Source organism: Taurulus bubalis, assembly GCF_910589615.1.
Source record: "Taurulus bubalis genome assembly, chromosome: 2".
Lineage (NCBI taxonomy): Eukaryota > Metazoa > Chordata > Actinopteri > Perciformes > Cottidae > Taurulus > Taurulus bubalis.
The window spans coordinates 17,949,387-17,966,961 of record NC_136590.1 but is presented as its reverse complement, the minus strand read 5'-3'; the positions used below and the strand labels follow the sequence as shown (position 1 = coordinate 17,966,961).

General features: G+C 42.1%; 2 protein-coding genes across 2 annotated transcripts in view; one reads left to right on the top strand and one right to left on the bottom strand.

The window, feature by feature from the left end:
• The first annotated feature begins 4,367 nt into the window (after positions 1 to 4,367).
• LOC306732874 (ankyrin repeat and SOCS box protein 12-like) lies at positions 4,368 to 6,675 on the top strand. The gene is made up of 3 exons (XM_079214049.1): positions 4,368 to 4,399; positions 5,242 to 6,009; positions 6,380 to 6,675. Exons 2-3 carry the CDS (start codon positions 5,247 to 5,249, stop codon positions 6,538 to 6,540), a joined length of 924 nt encoding a protein of 307 aa, XP_079070175.1. The 5' UTR covers positions 4,368 to 4,399; positions 5,242 to 5,246; the 3' UTR covers positions 6,541 to 6,675.
• Positions 6,676 to 6,969: 294 nt separating this feature from the next.
• Positions 6,970 to 17,575, bottom strand: part of slc39a11 (solute carrier family 39, member 11) — a gene marked incomplete at its 5' end in the record, with an annotated part of 97,118 nt that continues 86,512 nt past the window's right edge. Inside the window, 4 exons of the mRNA XM_079237670.1 lie at positions 6,970 to 7,961; positions 8,107 to 8,265; positions 8,432 to 8,530; positions 11,099 to 11,168. Coding sequence (XP_079093796.1) covers positions 7,883 to 7,961; positions 8,107 to 8,265; positions 8,432 to 8,530; positions 11,099 to 11,168 — 407 coding nt within the window. The 3' untranslated portion in view covers positions 6,970 to 7,882. The remainder of the gene's footprint in view (positions 7,962 to 8,106; positions 8,266 to 8,431; positions 8,531 to 11,098; positions 11,169 to 17,575) is intronic.

The window sequence follows — 17,575 nt, the reverse complement described above, 5'->3', positions numbered from 1 at the left end:
AGATAAGCCATGCCCCCTTTGACGCGGCGTTTGGTGTGAACCCATCATTAGACCACTAATTCCCAATCTTTTTAGTTTCTTACCCTTTATAAGCAAGCAATGCCAACTTGTAACCCCTCATTAGAAATTTATTACGTCTGTGATTTTCATACTTTCAACAAATTTCCAAGCAGAAAAAAGCAATGATGATTCTAACATAAGTCTGTGTTGCTGATGTTTTTCTTCTTTACTTTCCTATTAATCATCTGGCAACCCTCCGGGGTCATCTCGTGAGTGTTTCACCAGCGTTCACTGACCTCCACTGTGAGCTGCCCAATGTCCGGGACGTTGGGAAAGGGCTGTATCTGAGTCCAAGGGTAGACGCCGCTCATGAGAGCCAATCCAGTCAGGTAATGGTCCACAGAAGGTAAAGACTCTGCGTGAAGAGGGATTAACCAAAATCACCTTGTGGTACTTTCAAGACACGTTTGTAGTATTATTAGCCTCACATGAGCATAAAATAAAACAATGTCATGTCATTATGTGTGTCTCTGGTGTTCTCCAGCACTGTATACAAGTCTTACCAGTTACTTCTTTTTCACAGAGGAAGCGGTGTTGTCCGACACACTGAGCCTCCCTCCACCGTCCCCGTGTCCCCAAGGCCATCTGAGCACAAACCCCCAGGCTCTCGCCACCTCCGGCCCCCCATGCAGGACTAACTGGCTCCGCGGTCTGGTCCGACCCTTCTCCCCTCGATCTCTTCAGCCATATCCACACAGTGGTTTTCCTGAGCCGACCGCAAGGACAGGGTGCATCAGTAGATATAGAAGCAAACATAGAAACAGTGAAAAGGAGACGCTTGTGTGCAGCACTCACGCTGGAAATGAGTAATGGACAAAGTTCTGCAGCTCCGGACTGCCGACAGATGCCAGATCTCCTCCCAGAGCCTCCCTGCATGCATCCTGTGCCTCAGGCCACGAAGATGTCCTCTCAGAGAGCCAATAGCATCGCAGGCTGGCCAGGTGGATCCGAGCACCTTTTGGACAAGGAATGTCCTCCGAAAGGCAACAGACACACGGAACTGGGCCAGAAGAGAGTCAATTCTTAACCAATCAGCGTCAAATATGGGGATATAAAATGTCCAGTTGTTGCTTATTTCCACAGCTGAACCATGTTCAGGATATCAATTTGTAAAAATAAGTAAATTAAATTAACTAAAATTGCATGATGAGAGCAAGAGGTCATTAGCGAGAGTCACAGCTGCAACAGATGTATGTGTGTGTATATATATATATATATATATATATATATATATATATATATATATATATATATATATATATATATATACATACATATATCACAATACCTGCATAACTACAATAGCCTTTTTAACCTCTACTATCATGACCATTTGACACATGTACACTAAAATAATGAAGCTATAACAACAGTCAATTATGACCGTCTTGACATCACAATCAGTGATCAGCAGCAGTAAAGGGGTTGCTGGTTCACTCTTAAGCCCCTTGCTTCTCCGAACGAGGTAAGAAAAAAACTGATTTAACCAAACAAAAGATCACATTTGTATTTATTCGTCTTAATCAGAAACAAAAAGAAGCTTCTCACCTGCAGCTGCAGCGATCAAAACCACACAGATGATCCACAGTGTCTGCCTTTGTGGCACAAGTGTACCTATCATCTTGTGAAGCACGTCACATCCTTTTCTGAGGAGAGAAAAAATAGCCTTGGCCTCATCACCCACAGGAGCATTGCAGAAATCAATGCTGTCGAAAGTCGAAAGTTCTCCTCTCAATCCCTCTTCCCTGAACTCATCTCCCTCGTCTGACTAAACCGACCATGAGTTATGTTGGTGGGGCTATTTTAAAGGCCTCTTCTTCGCTCCCTGTGAGCGCCTGGGTGACTTCTGCTTTGTCTCTCAGCAACGGCCACAGAAGCGGAGTAGACAGAGGAGGCAGCGCTGCTCATTACCATGTTGTAAAAACCCCTGAGCTCAATGGAAACAAATGCAGTGAAGGGTCCTGACAGAAACGAGCCTCAGAGGCCACAGAGGTGTTCTAGTGTCAGTGTTGTTTGGCACAAATTGTTGCTTTTTATGTGTTTTAGGAATATAGAGAAATCTTAATTTTTTTTGTCTGGGTTGCCAAAGAAAGAAGTTTTTTCAAATCTTGAAACTTCTCTCTCCTGCATTGTGCCCACGGCCTTGTTGTCGTCCAAGAGCGAACTCGAAGAGCTCATCGCTAACCAAACAAAGGCTCTGTGACGCACATGCAGAAGAAAGGATGCCATCTAGGTTGCCTGGAGGGGGAACAGACAAAGTTGAAGGCAGTGATAAGGCAACCATAGCTGGGTATTGTGAGTCCATTGCCGTGGATACGGTCGTATTTCTCTTTGTGCGGAGCCTTTTCCCCTCACAGGAGCAGCAGATTGAGCCAGAGGGAGTCATATTGGTTACTTGGAATAGAGTGATAATTCCAGTAGGAGTATTTACCCTCTATTACTCTACTTAGTACACTTTTTGTTGTTTTTCTTAAATGTGTTGCCAGAAAAAAATCTATAGTTGACAGTCCAGGATTTATGCATTTAAATCCAACTCCAGTCTGATATACATAAAATGTCCTCCATTACATCTAATAATGCCAATAATATCTCCTCTCACATATTAACAATGCTTTAACATGTACAGTTTCCATTTGGAGATTGTTTGAATCTCTTAATTTTAAATCCATATAAGCAGTGTGACACTGACATCCAACATGATATCTTACCCACAGACTGTTTCATGTTATATAAATATTAAAAGTAAAGTCACAACAACAAGAAAACATATGAATACATTGTGTCAAATATTTCTGACCGTAGAATCAAACTTGCTCCATTATTTGCAATGTTTGATTTGAATTGTTAGTTAATTGTCTAATTGCATCGCATTTTATTTTAAAATGCTTCTTTTCAAAAGTCAGTCAAAGTTTATAATGCAATGGCAGATAGTAGCCATTCTTTCAACAGTTGTAAGGTAATGCTCAATGTCATCATCTGCAGAGAGAGGTATCAATTTAGGGTATCTGTAGATGTCCTCAAGAAAAGAAAAAACAAGGTTGTACTTTTTCTGTTATTTATACAGCCTCCCATCTTGCAGAGACCAGACCTTCATCCTCCAGCTCCTCATCTGCTGGACCCACGACATCCACTGGTGGTGTGATTAATGTGAACAGTCTTTGAGTGCCAACTCATGAGAATCCTGAAGAGTTTTGACCATCACAATGAGATTTCTGCTGCGCTGCACTTCAATGTGAGATTTATCGACACATATGCATTTATACATATATGACATTTGTTTGTTTTTTTAGGAGCAGCGGGCTGCTGCGAAACATCCAACTTGGGGTTCAGCGTCTCGCTCACTTGGACATGCGTAAAGGAGGAGTCGGGGATTGAACCGTCGACCCCGAAGCTCTGAACACAGCTGTGGCTAATTGGAATGTCATCACATGTTAATGTCGCTGGATGAAAAAAATAAAAATTAAAACTCATGTTTGTACCAAAAAACTGAAAGACAAATCCTTCTAATGAATAAAGAAAGTTGTTTGTGGTCCTTTTTTTGCTCCGACTTTGAACAGACCAGCCCCAAAAGTGTTGAGTGTCATATCAATATTTAAATTAAAGTCACAACAACAAAACATGTGAATAAATTGTGTAAAATATTGAAATAATCTAACTCAATTCATTATTATAATACGTGGCTTAATTATTTGCAACTTCCGTTTAATTTGAATAGTTTCTTAATTTTCTAATTGCATGACATTTTATTTCAAAAGGCTTATTTTCAAAAGTCAGTCAAAGTTTGTAATGCAATTTCTTTCTGAGGGCACTTTTAATAACTGGCCATTTAAAATAAAATCGCATGAATTAAAGGTGTAGTTGTTATTGTAATACAATTTGCCATAATGAATAAAAACAGACACTTTAATTAGTATAATAAAAAAAGCTCAAATAAAACTGTTTTATGAACTCAAGTATGATGACATGATAATCATTATAATCTTTATTATTTTTTTTAATAACACATGTTTTAATATTGAACACTTCTTTATCATTTAATATGATTTAACCAAATCATCTTGTAATTGCGGGTTAATGATGAGTTTTTTATGGATTCTTTTAATGTAAAATTAGTACATTTATGACCAATACAATATACAACATATAATTAAACAAATGCTATGGTTACAGATCTATATATTGTCGAAGTACGCTCCTCTATGTTATTACAGCAGTGAAACACTAGAAGGCAGCAATGCGACATTACAACTGAGCGTGATGCACAACACAAACACGACGACGACGAAGAAGAAGAAGAAACAGGAAGATGAAGAGAGCAGCTGATGGTGACACATCTTAGGTAGGCTATTATTAAACGGAGGAAACGCAGCAGAAACGGCTCCTTTGTGTCGCCGAAACTCATTTAGAAACCGGGAAACGCGAGATTTGTGACGCGAGATGCGCAGTTTAATATCTGACTGGATATATCGGTGGTTGTTTTCGCTGAATAATAGCGAAGTCCTTCCTGTTACGCAGCGACTATTAGCATATACGTGACGGTACCGTTACCGTGAACGGAGAGTAAGTAAACACTGTGGCCCCCGTCTACGCGGAGCCTTGCCCGCCCGTCGGTAGTTCGGCATTCATTCAATAACGTCGCAGTTTTACACGTTTTATTTCCACCATCACGACACCGTGTCAGGAGAAGCTAATACATTTCAGAAATTGGTATTATACTTATTGTTGATTGTGAAATCTTCTAGATTATTTATATGCCGAATGTTCCAGTAAACCGTAATCATTCATATACGAGATTGTTTTGTGACCTATCGGTTGTATTTTTGACTCGAGCCATTAAACATTAATTTGTGACACATTTTGAAGGGAGTTAGGCGCGGTGGGCTTCTATTGAGCTGATGCCGCGCGCGAGTCTCTCACCGATGCTCACAGGAGCAATGCCTACAAGTTGTTGAAGGATGGATGTTAAAATGCTAAAATAAGTGTTTAAATGGTCACGTGTTACATTTTAAATTATTTAACAAAGAGGTTCGCAACTTGTCAGCCTCGTTCAAGATCCGAATTGATTTCTGTGCAGCAATTCAGGCTGTAGCTCCAAGAGGAAGAAGTTGCTGCACGTTTTGCAGTAAGCATTTGTCAAATATATTTTTGGGTGTGGAGTTCATTTTGTCTCTCATTCAGCAGGTTCTATGCTCCAACTAAGGACCTCTGCAGAAGAGAACAGCTGCTGTGAAATTTCCCAGCTCAGACAAGTGGTGTTACAAAACAATGACAGACTCCTCGATGAGATGCTCTGCCAAGAAGTCTACAAGAAAGTCATCAACTGCCGAGGTGGCTGGGGCATCGCCGGCACGCCGCTGCACGCGGCCGTGTCCAAGGGCCACCTCAGCTGCCTGCAGGTTCTGCTAGGCCACGGCGCCCTGGTGGACTGCGTGGACGTCAAGGCCCAGACCCCTCTCTTCGCAGCCGTCCGGGGGAAATACCTGGACTGTGTCCTCGCGCTCCTCGGAGCCGGCGCCAACCCAGACGGCAACGCGTCCAACAACTGCTCCCCCGTCCTCACCGCGGCTCGGGAGGGCGATGTGGAGATTCTGCGGGAACTGCTGAGGCGCGGCGCGGAGGTCAACTCCCGCTCCAAGGTCCTGCTCTGGACGTCCCGCGCCAGGGTGTCCAGTGGGCCGCTGTACCTGGCCGCAGTGTACGGACACATGGAGTGTTTCAGACTGCTGCTCCTCTACGGGGCCGACCCGGATTACAACTGCACAGACGCAAGGCTGCTGAGTTCTATCAAGCAGCCCAAGACGGTGCTGGAGATGTGCCTCAGGCACGGCTGCGGCGTGGAGTACATCCAGCTCTTGATCGACTTCGGGGCAAACGTCTACCTCCCCACGCTGATCATCGAGAAGTCCACGAAGCAGAACGAGGCCGTGGAGCTGCTTCTGCAGGAAAGAGGTGTGGCACGGCCAAGGTTTTCTCTCAGGGGAAACTCCTGTTTCAGCCTACGTGGTTATTTCTGGGACACTTTACTTTAACCTTATTGGGGAAGTCATTCGTTAATCACTTCGGAGAACTGTGACACCCTGGAGAGCACGTCAGTTTATCGGTTGCTGGAACTTGATGACTCCATCTCTAATGTGATCATCAAGTTCCAGCAAGACACGTTCCGCAAGACAAGTAATGTTGTCTTCCCTTCTGATCCGATAATGAAATTCACTGGTAGAACTATTTTCCTTCTGTTTCAACCAAAGGGGCAATAACTTTTGTTGTTGTGTTTTCGTCACGTTTCCCTCCCAACTCTTCTTTTCTTCTGTCGTCTCCCCAGGAAATCCAAAAGCCTTGACTTCACAGTGCCGACTCGCCGTCCGAAAATACCTCAAAACGATCGACAGGATCCACTGCATCGACCAGCTGGACATGCCGACAAGTCTCGTTAACTTCTTGCAACACACGCCGGTCCCGGTCCACTGTTCTGTAGCCATGTGAGCCCGGGGATGTAAATTAATCGCTATTTAACTCTGATTGAACTCTTGTGGACCACATTTTGTTTTTAGATCTCCGTCTGTTCGTGTGCTATTCAGTTTCAGACGAAGACATTAAATGTGCGGGGGGGTAAAGTGGTGTGCGCCTTTGTTTTATTATTAGTACTTACCCCGTAGCTACATGGAAGACTTGTTTCCTGGAGCTGCAGTTCTTCGTCACATGTTCACCACAAGTTAGTTCTTTTAGAAGAGCAGTTTGTCCTGTGGAGACTAATGGGTCCGGGTCAGCGTGCATAACCCTCCCGCGGGTCTCCTCAGGCATTTCTATACTCATACCACATACATTCATCTGATTCTAAATGCATATAAAACGCATCGAAACCACTTTTTTAGGTTAACCGCTGGTTTTAGAAGTTTAATCAATACTGGCCTAGAGCTGCATGCATCATCAGATAAAAACACAGCAGATTGTTTGATTTGTCTCTGAATGCCACACGCTAGAGAAAAAACTGAGAATCACTTGGTTGTTTAATTATGTAGATATTTCACATGTTACTTGGCGTTAACTTCAGCATTTAGATAATTAGACATAGACCACAACATGCGATTCCTCAGACTGGCCTGCAGATGGCCGTAGACTATTCGAAGAAGAAGAAAGAAGGCACTGCATTTGGTTAAAATGGAGACCGATGGTTTGTTATGCTGTCGAAGAGGATGGTGTAGTGTTTGACGTATGAACAAGTCATCAAATTACTGCCATCCTTGTAGAACTCAAAACGCACAAAAAAAAGAAATGGAAAAATCAAATTTGGAAAACTTAAGAAAGGAAAATCAAATCATTCCATGGCGGTCCCATAAATTACCAAAGCAACCAGACAGACTTATTGCCATCATGACAAAATACAAAACTGGAAAAAGTAAACTAAGAAATCATAATAATTTAACTCTCGTGACTGGGATTGTTTGAATTTAAATTAAAAGAACTCAAAAAGCCATATGCTCATCAAAACATTGACAAGCTCATTCATTAAATAGTCACAAATTCATTTCTAAATTAGATGTCTGCCATTTGAGAAAAGAAGAAAAGGGACAGCTGCGGCATGAAAATAAAACACATTAAAGATAACTTTTCAAGTACAGTCACCAAGTACTAACTGGTTTTACAAAATAGCTTTGTTTCTGTCGTCACTGTTGAATTTCAAGTAGCAACAATTCAAACAAAATGGATAAATAGTGTTTCAGGATAAAACACTTCATTTGGTCCCCTTTTAAAAAAAAAAAAAAAGTGATGCCAGCAGCACAGCGATGACATCACGGCCATCGAGTGTTCTGTTGACACGATGAACTCAGCCCAGCCCAACGTCCAGTGACATCATCACCACGAAGCCCAGGATGGAGGTCCAGGATGCCAGCTTCCCGTTGCCACTAGTGACACCAAGATGGGGTGAAAAATCGTAGATTAGTTCGAGACCAATGCTCCATTATATACGAGTCACTCTTTAATCCAGCTGTGCAAAAGAAATGGCGCCCCCCCCAAAAATCTACTTCGACCCCTTTTTTCCCGCCTCACCTGAGTTGAGCCTCAGGTATGATGTCATCGACCACCACGTAAACCATCGCTCCAGCAGCAAACGCCAGCGCGTACGGCAAGAGAGGTTCTGCCAAGACAACGGCGACGGCGCCTAGCAACCCAGCGATGGGCTCTACCATGCCGCTCAGCTGGCCATACCTGAAGGAAAACGAGAGCAGCCAGGTTGTGTAAACACATTTAAATGGAAGGCATCTGTACTCCGCCCGAGTCTTTGCAAAGCTTTGCTTGATTATTGTACTCTCGGACACAGTGCACACAGAGTGCGCGCACACACACACACACACACACACACGTTGTTCCCTACCAGAAGGCTCTCCATGTTGACATCCCTGAACCCCGGAGCGGCAGGCTCACTGCCAGGCCTTCTGGGAAATTCTGGATGCCAATACCGATGGCCAAATTTCTGAGGGGACAAAAAAAGGAGTGATCAGACCATATCTCTTTATGACAATAACAACAACCTACCTCTCGAGTTCCTTGATTTGGTGATATAGTTTCATTACTAACCAACAGAGCACTTTGCATTACACATTGCTTTGGACCAGGCATTTAAGTTTAGCTAACATCTGCATATTCATGAAAGTCCACGGTAAAAAGAAATACATACATGTTACTGAAGCAATAAACCCATGTCTCATCTGATGAAGGGTAGGAAAATAAACAAAGAATCTTGAGGCACGCTAGTGGCTCTGAGAGGCTAAGCTCGGCCATGGTTTTATGTGTATCAGCATGTTGACACGCCCACAAAGACATTGCTAACATGCTGATGCTAGCAGCTATAGCCAAACTCATCATAGTTTAGCATCAGCTGAGGCTGATGGGAAAAGTCCTTAGTTTAGCAGGTATTTGGTCATGAACAAAGTTTCATGGATTAATAAAAAATAACCATTTTGACCTGATGGGAGTAACATGAATGTGTGTATATATATATATATATATATATATATATATATATATATATATATATATATATATATATATATATATATACACACACACACACACACACACACACACACACACACACACACACACACACACACACACACACACACACACAGGTAAAAGCCAGTAAATTAGAATATTTTGAAAAACTTGATTTATTTCAGTAATTGCATTCAAAAGGTGTAACTTGTACATTATATTTATTCATTGCACACAGACTGATGCATTCAAATGTTTATTTCATTTAATTTTGATGATTTGAAGTGGCAACAAATGAAAATCCAAAATTCCGTGTGTCACAAAATTAGAATATTACTTAAGGCTGATACAAAAAAGGGATTTTTAGAAATGTTGGCCAACTGAAAAGTATGAAAATGAAAAATATGAGCATGTACAATACTCAATACTTGGTTGGAGCTCCTTTTGCCTCAATTACTGCGTTAATGCGGCGTGGCATGGAGTCCATGAGTTTCTGGCACTGCTCAGGTGTTATGAGAGCCCAGGTTGCTCTGATAGTAGCCTTCAACTCTTCTGCGTTTTTGGGTCTGGCATTCTGCATCTTCCTTTTCACAATACCCCACAGATTTTCTATGGGGCTAAGGTCAGGGGAGTTGGCTGGCCAATTTAGAACAGAAATACCATGGTCCGTAAACCAGGCACGGGTAGATTTTGCGCTGTGTGCAGGCGCCAAGTCCTGTTGGAACTTGAAATCTCCATCTCCATAGAGCAGGTCAGCAGCAGGAAGCATGAAGTGCTCTAAAACTTGCTGGTATACGGCTGCGTTGACCCTGGATCTCAGGAAACAGAGTGGACCGACACCAGCAGATGACATGGCACCCCAAACCATCACTGATGGTGGAAACTTTACACTAGACTTCAGGCAACGTGGATCCTGTGCCTCTCCTGTCCTCCTCCAGACTCTGACTCTGACTTATGGTGGTGAGCCAAACACCTGCCACTCTCTAAGTCACTACCATCATGTAACCACTAGATGGCAGCAGCACATAGTACACAGACAGCTGTCACATTCTCTCTAGCTTTTAATCAAATACCTGCAAAACCAATGACTGTACTTTGTGTTTAGTGCTGGTTGGCAAATGTTTGCATTCTGACACCTTAAAAAAATACGGTAAACATCAAACCTAGCCACCTTCAACATGTTAAGCACGGTCAACGTGAGCGCTTTAGCATGCCGACATTAGCATTTAGCTCAGAGCACAGTCTTGGAAAATCAAACACTGCGCTTCTGGGATTCAACACTGTTCAAGATGTCCACCATTGGTTTAGTTGAATCTGACAGGGTTAATTCCCGACAGTGATGCATCAATTGACATTCAGTATTATCACATCACATAAAAACTGAATTTCTTTACGCCGATGGATACACTAGATAAGCAAACAGAGTGTTTACTCCTGCTGCACAATAAAGTACGCTTTTCCCCCCCTTCCATTGGGCCTACATTCAAATACCAGTAAGAACGGGTGAGAATTGTATTGGTACCTGCTTCAATTTTGTAATGTTTCTCTTGCTTCAAGTAATAACTATGTTCACTTTAATTATCTCTAATGGGTCCATAGAGAAAACAGCCCTTCAAACACCACATTATCCTGGAGTGCACCAGAACTCCACATGCACTGCATTCTGCAGTACTATAATGTAGCCACTAGATGTCAGCAGCACACAACAACAACAACAGCACAGGTGTAAAACATGACCAAATTCTTACCATAACCTCAAGATCACCAAAGCATAACCTAATCTCAACCATATTAACTCTGTCCCTACACTTAACTATCTCAAGGCTGATATTCAAACCCCGCCCATCCAAAAAACAACACAATTATTAATCTTACTACCAGCAACTGTTCCAGGTTTGGAAAACCAATCACAGGTCGTCTAAACACATCATCCTGGTGGGGTCAAACTGCTACGCTTTACAGAATGCCTTCTCTTTTTTTCTCCTTCATATTAAACAGTGAAGATGTGTCCTGTATGTGTGTTTCTTTCCCTTGATACCAATCTCACCTGGCACTTTCAAAAGTAGCCGATGAAGTCTTCCCAATGGCTCCGAATCCAACCCCCACAGCCAAACCCTCTGCAGACAAAAAATAAACAAAAAAACACAGACAATTTATTCTTTGGCTTCTTGGAAGCAGTCTATTATATAGGAAAAAAACTCAGTGTAAGAAAGCAGAAGGAAGATTGTCGGTAAAAACTACCATAGACCTGGAATGACACCAGATTTACTTCACATAGTACACGAAGGCTTCGGTCTGTTCCATCAGACAGAACACTGTGATCTTCTTACAGCAACAGTCTGTGTGGATCTCTCCGAGGAACGCGCTGGGTTCTTTTATTTATACTTCTGTGCTGTGGTCGGGTTACTCCTGACGAAACCTGCTGCTGAGGTTTGGTCAGGAGAAGCCTGAGGGCCGCCCTTGTGGACTGCAGAAAGAAACGTATTTGGCGAACTATGGCTCCATATCTGAAGTTGTACTTTTACTGCACAGAGCATGACAACCAAAGAGCTGCCGTATGAGGGACGTTTACTGTACACGGCCCACCTCCATTCCCTCTTTGCACGCTCCTGTACATCGTGACCGGCTTCCCGTCTCGCCTGCCGTCCCATTTGCCTCATTTGAAATGTCCGTCATGGATGCTGAAAGTACACACTGTTCAAATGGAAGAGGGGGAAACACATGCCGCCGGAAACACATGCCGCCGGATGACCCGCGGGGGGGCCTGTTTTTCTGCACTTCACGGCAGAAAGGCTGAGCTACGTCTGCTACACGTGTACGTCTATAGTCGGCTATTAAAATGCTAAAACATGCTAATTCCCCTCACATAAGAGCGAGTGTCGAGGCGTCAACCACTCAACAAGATAGTTGAGTGATTTAATCACCGCCCACCTGGAATCACATGCGACCCACGCTGAGAGCGGCCCATTACGCTAACGTCGTTATGAAGTAAGAGCTTATTTTCCAGTGTTGTAGTTCGGCCTATTAGAATGCAGACATGGCATGCTACCTCCGATTTCCATAACCCTTGTGTTGTCTTGGGGTCAGCCCCTGTTTTTTGAGACATGTGAAAGCTATGATGTATTTTACATTGTAGAACATAGAACCAAAAAACATTAAAAAAAAAATACACAGGCTTGAAAACAAGAGTAACTGAAGTGTGAAAATGCTCACTCGTTTCCGGGTTTTAGAATCATTCGTGCAGCACTCGACTGAGGCGGTCAGTGATTCCTCTTTGGTCATTCTGTAGCGGCATGAGCGCCACAACTCAAATTTCACACAACCACTAATACCCTCTGCTCTCTGCGTTGCCCTCGTTGTTCTCCGAGAAGTTCGCCTGGAAGTGATATAGCATTTGTTATATTTTGGCGGAGGAAAGGGTAAACGGGAGTAACACGCAAACTTTAGAAGTGACATATGGTCAAGTCACTGATGAATATTAATAGAAAGGTTTTAAAGTGTTAATTTCCGAGTGGAACTTGGTGTGGTGCTAGAAGGAGTGTTTAATTGGGTAAGCTTGATTAAACTTTGGGAAGGGCCTTTACAACCTCACAGAACTTCTTGCATAACTGCAGACATTTAGTTTTGCTTAAACTATTCCTCTTTTCCTTTGAGAATGGAGCCTTGAGCAAGGCACAAAAAGTGGAACTTTTAAGCCTCCAAAGTATGCATATTACATCGTAGTAATTAGCTAGTTGTTATATGATGCAAGAACAACTGATCTCTTTCAGCACATTCCTTCCATTCCTGTGTATCCTTGCTGTATTGTATCTCTCCGTCTCCCTCCCTTCATGCAATATTAACAGCCTACATCAAGCTCCGCCGCCTTTAAAACGAGAACAAGAGACCAAGATAAAGATAGGGGTTAAGAGAACATTTGAGAATTAAGCAGAAGCGTAGAGGGACAAATCAAAAAGGCAAGAGTCCATCCAGATGGCCATGCAGCCGTGGACTTCAAGAGCCCAGAGGCCAATTCATCATAATCTAACGCCGGCCATTACCTCTGAGAACAATGCACACCGGTTCTAATCCACTTTCCAAATGCCTCGTTATAGGCAGACACACTGTAGAACCATTATGGGCAAAAACACCCTTCAGTTACACGGCATGTCCCCTTTTACAATATTCAATCCTCTGGAACTGTCTGTAATGCCATGGAGCCGGTAGAAACTCTATCTGCACTGATAAACCTTCAACTGGCTATGAATAAAACACGAGCCGAGAGAGCGTCAGCGTTTGCCATTTTGGCACAGCTGGTACAAGGCTCGGGGCAGACCAGAAGTTTTTAAATATCTTAACTGATTAAAAGATTTTTGCCCTGACAACAGCTGCTCACCTGTGCTACTGATCCACAGCTGGAAATGTGAGCTGGGGGTTCATGAGTGTTTTTGTGAGTCCACTAAGCTGGAAGCTTTTGTTCCAAAACAGAGTCCAGGGCTGTGTCGAGGAGCCAACTTTCACTCGTGAGACTCGCATCTCATGGCAGTCAAAGGGAATATCTCAATATTCGATATATCTAATATATCAGTTTCACCAATACTGGTTCGTCTGACGGTCCACCGCCTGGAGAAAATCGTTTGGGTGGATTGTCATTCACGGTCCCCAGAGGATGAATCCTAATGATTTTGGCTCCTCCATTCCGTTCTTCTCTTTTTTTACTCTCTTCCGAAATGCACAATAGCCTGAATCATAAAAATGCAACTAACATCCTAAGAAGCCCAATTTGTGGTAACTCCTCACTTAGTCATGAGATATCTACATGACCCAAAATATCCTACACTTCTGCTTCAATTCTGATGGAAAATCATATGTCACATTCACTTAGATTTGAAATACTCAAATAGTACTTTAAGTGTGTGTTTATCGGCCGTTCTCACTCACAGTGCGTCAAATACCGCCACTCGGTCAGTGCTCCTTTGCATGAGTCAGCCAAGTTAACGTTAAACACGCTTTTTCCAGCAACCGGTCTTTATTTGTTCGTTGTGGATGTTATTTCTTCCAGGTGTGTTTGTGGTAGTGGTTCGTAATGGTTTGCGGCTGCAGCTAACAGTTTCATTCTTCAAAGTATCAATTCAACTGCTGATTAACGCCTAAATTAACTTTTTTTTAATAATTTATGAATTGAAAATAACAAGACCTTCAAAACTGTCAGAGCCGAATGTGATGTCCTGAAATTGCTAGTTTTATTCAACCAGCAGTTAAAAATAATCAAAAAAGGCCATCCATTTACTTGTATGTATGACAGGAAGTTACTGATATTTCCTCGATAATTCTTACAACTCCCTCACTTATAATCATGTTTTGGTATCGTTGATACTTTGTACTTTAAGAACGTGATTGCCATTATTTACAGCAATATGTTTCATTTAATTAAATGATGTGAGTGACTTTTTATAAAGGCCTTGAAAATGACCTGGCTGAAAAACAAGAAGAAAAAAGAAGAAGAAAAAAGGTTAGAGTCTCCCTGCAACATGCTTGGCTTCTTGCGTTTCTGAATAATCTCCAACTCTATTTCCCGTAATATGATGACACTAATGTTTCTCTCCTATTCGGCTGAGAGCAACTTCTGGCAGTAGCTGTCAGAGACCTCGCTCCATCCATCACACTAACAGGGATCAGCCTGTTAGCGTGTATCAATTATTGGATGCCTGGTGTAGCGTCTGGAAGAACTTAGTCAAACAACTTCTCTCATTCTCGGAATTTATTTTCCTTGATCACAAGTAATCGCGATCACAAGTAATCGCGATAGCAGGGAGTCGTCCAGTCAACATGCAGATTGACTGTCCAAAAAAACACCCCCAACAGCCGGAAGGTCGGCTCTTTAATACACGGTTTTCCGTCATGAACATCTAACATTTCTATTGGCGCTAACTTGTCTAAGAGGAGGAGAATCATGTTCTCATCTTTTCTCACAAGACTGGAACGTGCAACGACCAGTCTGCTTCCCTAATGTCAACATACTGATAAACAGTTGTGAGTGTTAAAGTGCGCAGGCGTGTGACTGACTTCCCTTGAGAACTGGACATTTCATAGACACAACCAACTCCAGCTGCATAGCTGTGTTGTACTGACCTCGCTAACCTCAACTTTAATAGACATGAAGAGTAATTGAGAATATCTGCAGAATATAAGGATTTATATTATCAAGCCCTAATGGTGGGGAGAGAGGACGGCAATCAATCTCCTGCTCAGTCGGATGGACCGTCACCAAACGTGTGAGGCGGCTACGTCTCCGCAGAGTTCAGAGCCTCTTTTTATGATCGGTACATTGCTACACAACGGCTGTTTGTGTTGTTCAAGAGGAAGAAGAACGATGCATTAACACTGCCAGGCGGAGGGGCTTATGTTAAAGCTGGGACAGTGAGCTGTCAAAAAAAAAAAAGAAGCGAACTTAACACGCCCTGGGTTAAAAAAACACTCCCTTAAAAGGAGATTATTATAATTTATTTTTTTTAGCACCGATAACAAACTGCTTTCCGATCAGTATTAAAGCCTAAACCACAATTTTCATGTCAAATGGACCCCTTTCATCAGCCCGAATCACAAAATGGGCTCATCACAGGGTGGAGCCACTAAGAGGAAGGATGCAACGTCCTCAGTGTTTCTAGCTGATGTTAAAGGACAAACCCGACACACTGGCCCTTTAATAAATCAAACTGCCAACTGAGTCTTTTAGGATCATCGGACCTTTTTGGACACAAAATACTTGGTCAGTCACAGCCCAATGTTTCACTGCATGTGCTGAAAGTGTGTCTGTGCGTATGTATGAGTGCATGCATGTGAATGTTTGTCTGATCATACCTTTATAAACATGGATGTCTGTCTGAGTGTGTTTGTATAGGTGCAACTTAAGTGTATGCGGTGAGCAGTAAACATTTCTACTCAGTAATTAATTGGCCTTTCACTTTAAAATTCTAATTATACTATATACAGCACCACCATGTATTCTCCTCCTATACACGTGTCCATAATTTCCTATTCATCCACACTTCCTGTAGCAAATGATCCCCCCACACTGTGAACATGTGGCTGTTCCTGACCAACGGAAATCAGTCCTGTGTAAATCTTGTAAATTGATAATGGTCATAGCTCAACGCTCTGCTCGTGACACATTGAATATTTCTACATTTAATCAGACCATCAGGTGAATGTAGCCGAGTGAAAGATGTAATTTCCTCAAAGACTGCAGCAACGAGAATAGATGCTGAGAGTTGTTGCATATTTACAGCGCTGTGCACAATGTAACATGTACTCAAAAAATGCACATGTATATATTTATCTCTAGTTACAGTTCAGATTATAAAATGGTGCTGCCAAATAGTAATTGATATAATTTCCTCAAGATTATAACAAATAGGAAGTATTTGACTGACGCAGAGTAAGAAATACCTTTGAAATGTTTTGATTTATGAATTTTAAATAATATTAATAATAATTATGATTATAATATAAGACATTTTTAAAACAATCATTTATTTAAACATGTTGTAATGATTTAAAGGCTCAAGGACCGAATGTGCCTTGGTATGTTATACTTTTGGGATTTGATGGCATTTCATAAAACCTGAATCTTATAAATCCCTTATTCAATCCGTCTGTCATCAGCTTTCAGTATTTGTAAGAAAAGTTGACAATAATTAAAATTCAAAACTTAATTGAGATCCATACTTTATGTTGGCTGCAAACCATGATGTGTTTATTCAGCGGTCTGCATAACATAAGCACTAATAAGACATATCTGTCTCACTGTGATTTAGTGGTTTGATCCATATATGTAATGACAGTATTTTACATTTTAAAGTAAGAATGTAGAAAGTCAGTTTAGCCTTTTGTAATCGATAAGATGATATTTTTTTTACCTCATTGTGAAAAACACAGGGGAAAGGGGGTTTAGGCTTTAAATCTAGTTTAAAGATGAAATAACCAATTTTACATACACTGTCTGAGTGGGATCTGTAGGCAACAACTCAGCCCAAGCTCTCGAACAAGACGAGAACAAAAAGTCCCCATTAACCTTTTCGACACTATGAAAGTAAAAAGTGTGACTTACGGAACAATGACTAGATAACACTGCACGACCGGATCAGAGGTGCTCAAACGTGGAAACCGTCTGTTATATGAACACGACTACACCACGCCCGTTGGTTTTGTTTTATGTGACAAGATGTAGTTCAGAGACCGCCTTCCTCCTTTTGTGGGTGACCCCCGCCCCCACACTTCAAAACTCCCAATTAGAAGGCAGGAAGTTGTGCAGTGTGAGCAGTGCAGCGATCTGACGACCGTGTGAAGTAGGTTTTGTGTTGGTTTGTCAGCTCTGAGAAATGTTGACACTGTTAATTGCTTCCCCGCTGTCATTTAATTTTTTTAATAAAAAACATGAATTGAATTATCTTTACTACCAGACCTTTGATGTCTGATGGGCGCGTCATTAGTCTACTTAGCTCATTATGCTGCGTTCACACCAAAAGCGTTGCAAATTTGACGC

Excerpts from the sequence above, each read along its gene's own strand:
- LOC306732874 (XM_079214049.1), top strand. The coding sequence starts at position 5,247 with ATGCTCCAACTAAGGACCTCTGCAGAAGAGAACAGCTGCTGTGAAATT. Across the intron at positions 6,010-6,379 it reads GCTGCTTCTGCAGGAAAGAG|GAAATCCAAAAGCCTTGACT; the intron begins GTGTGGCACGGC and ends TCGTCTCCCCAG.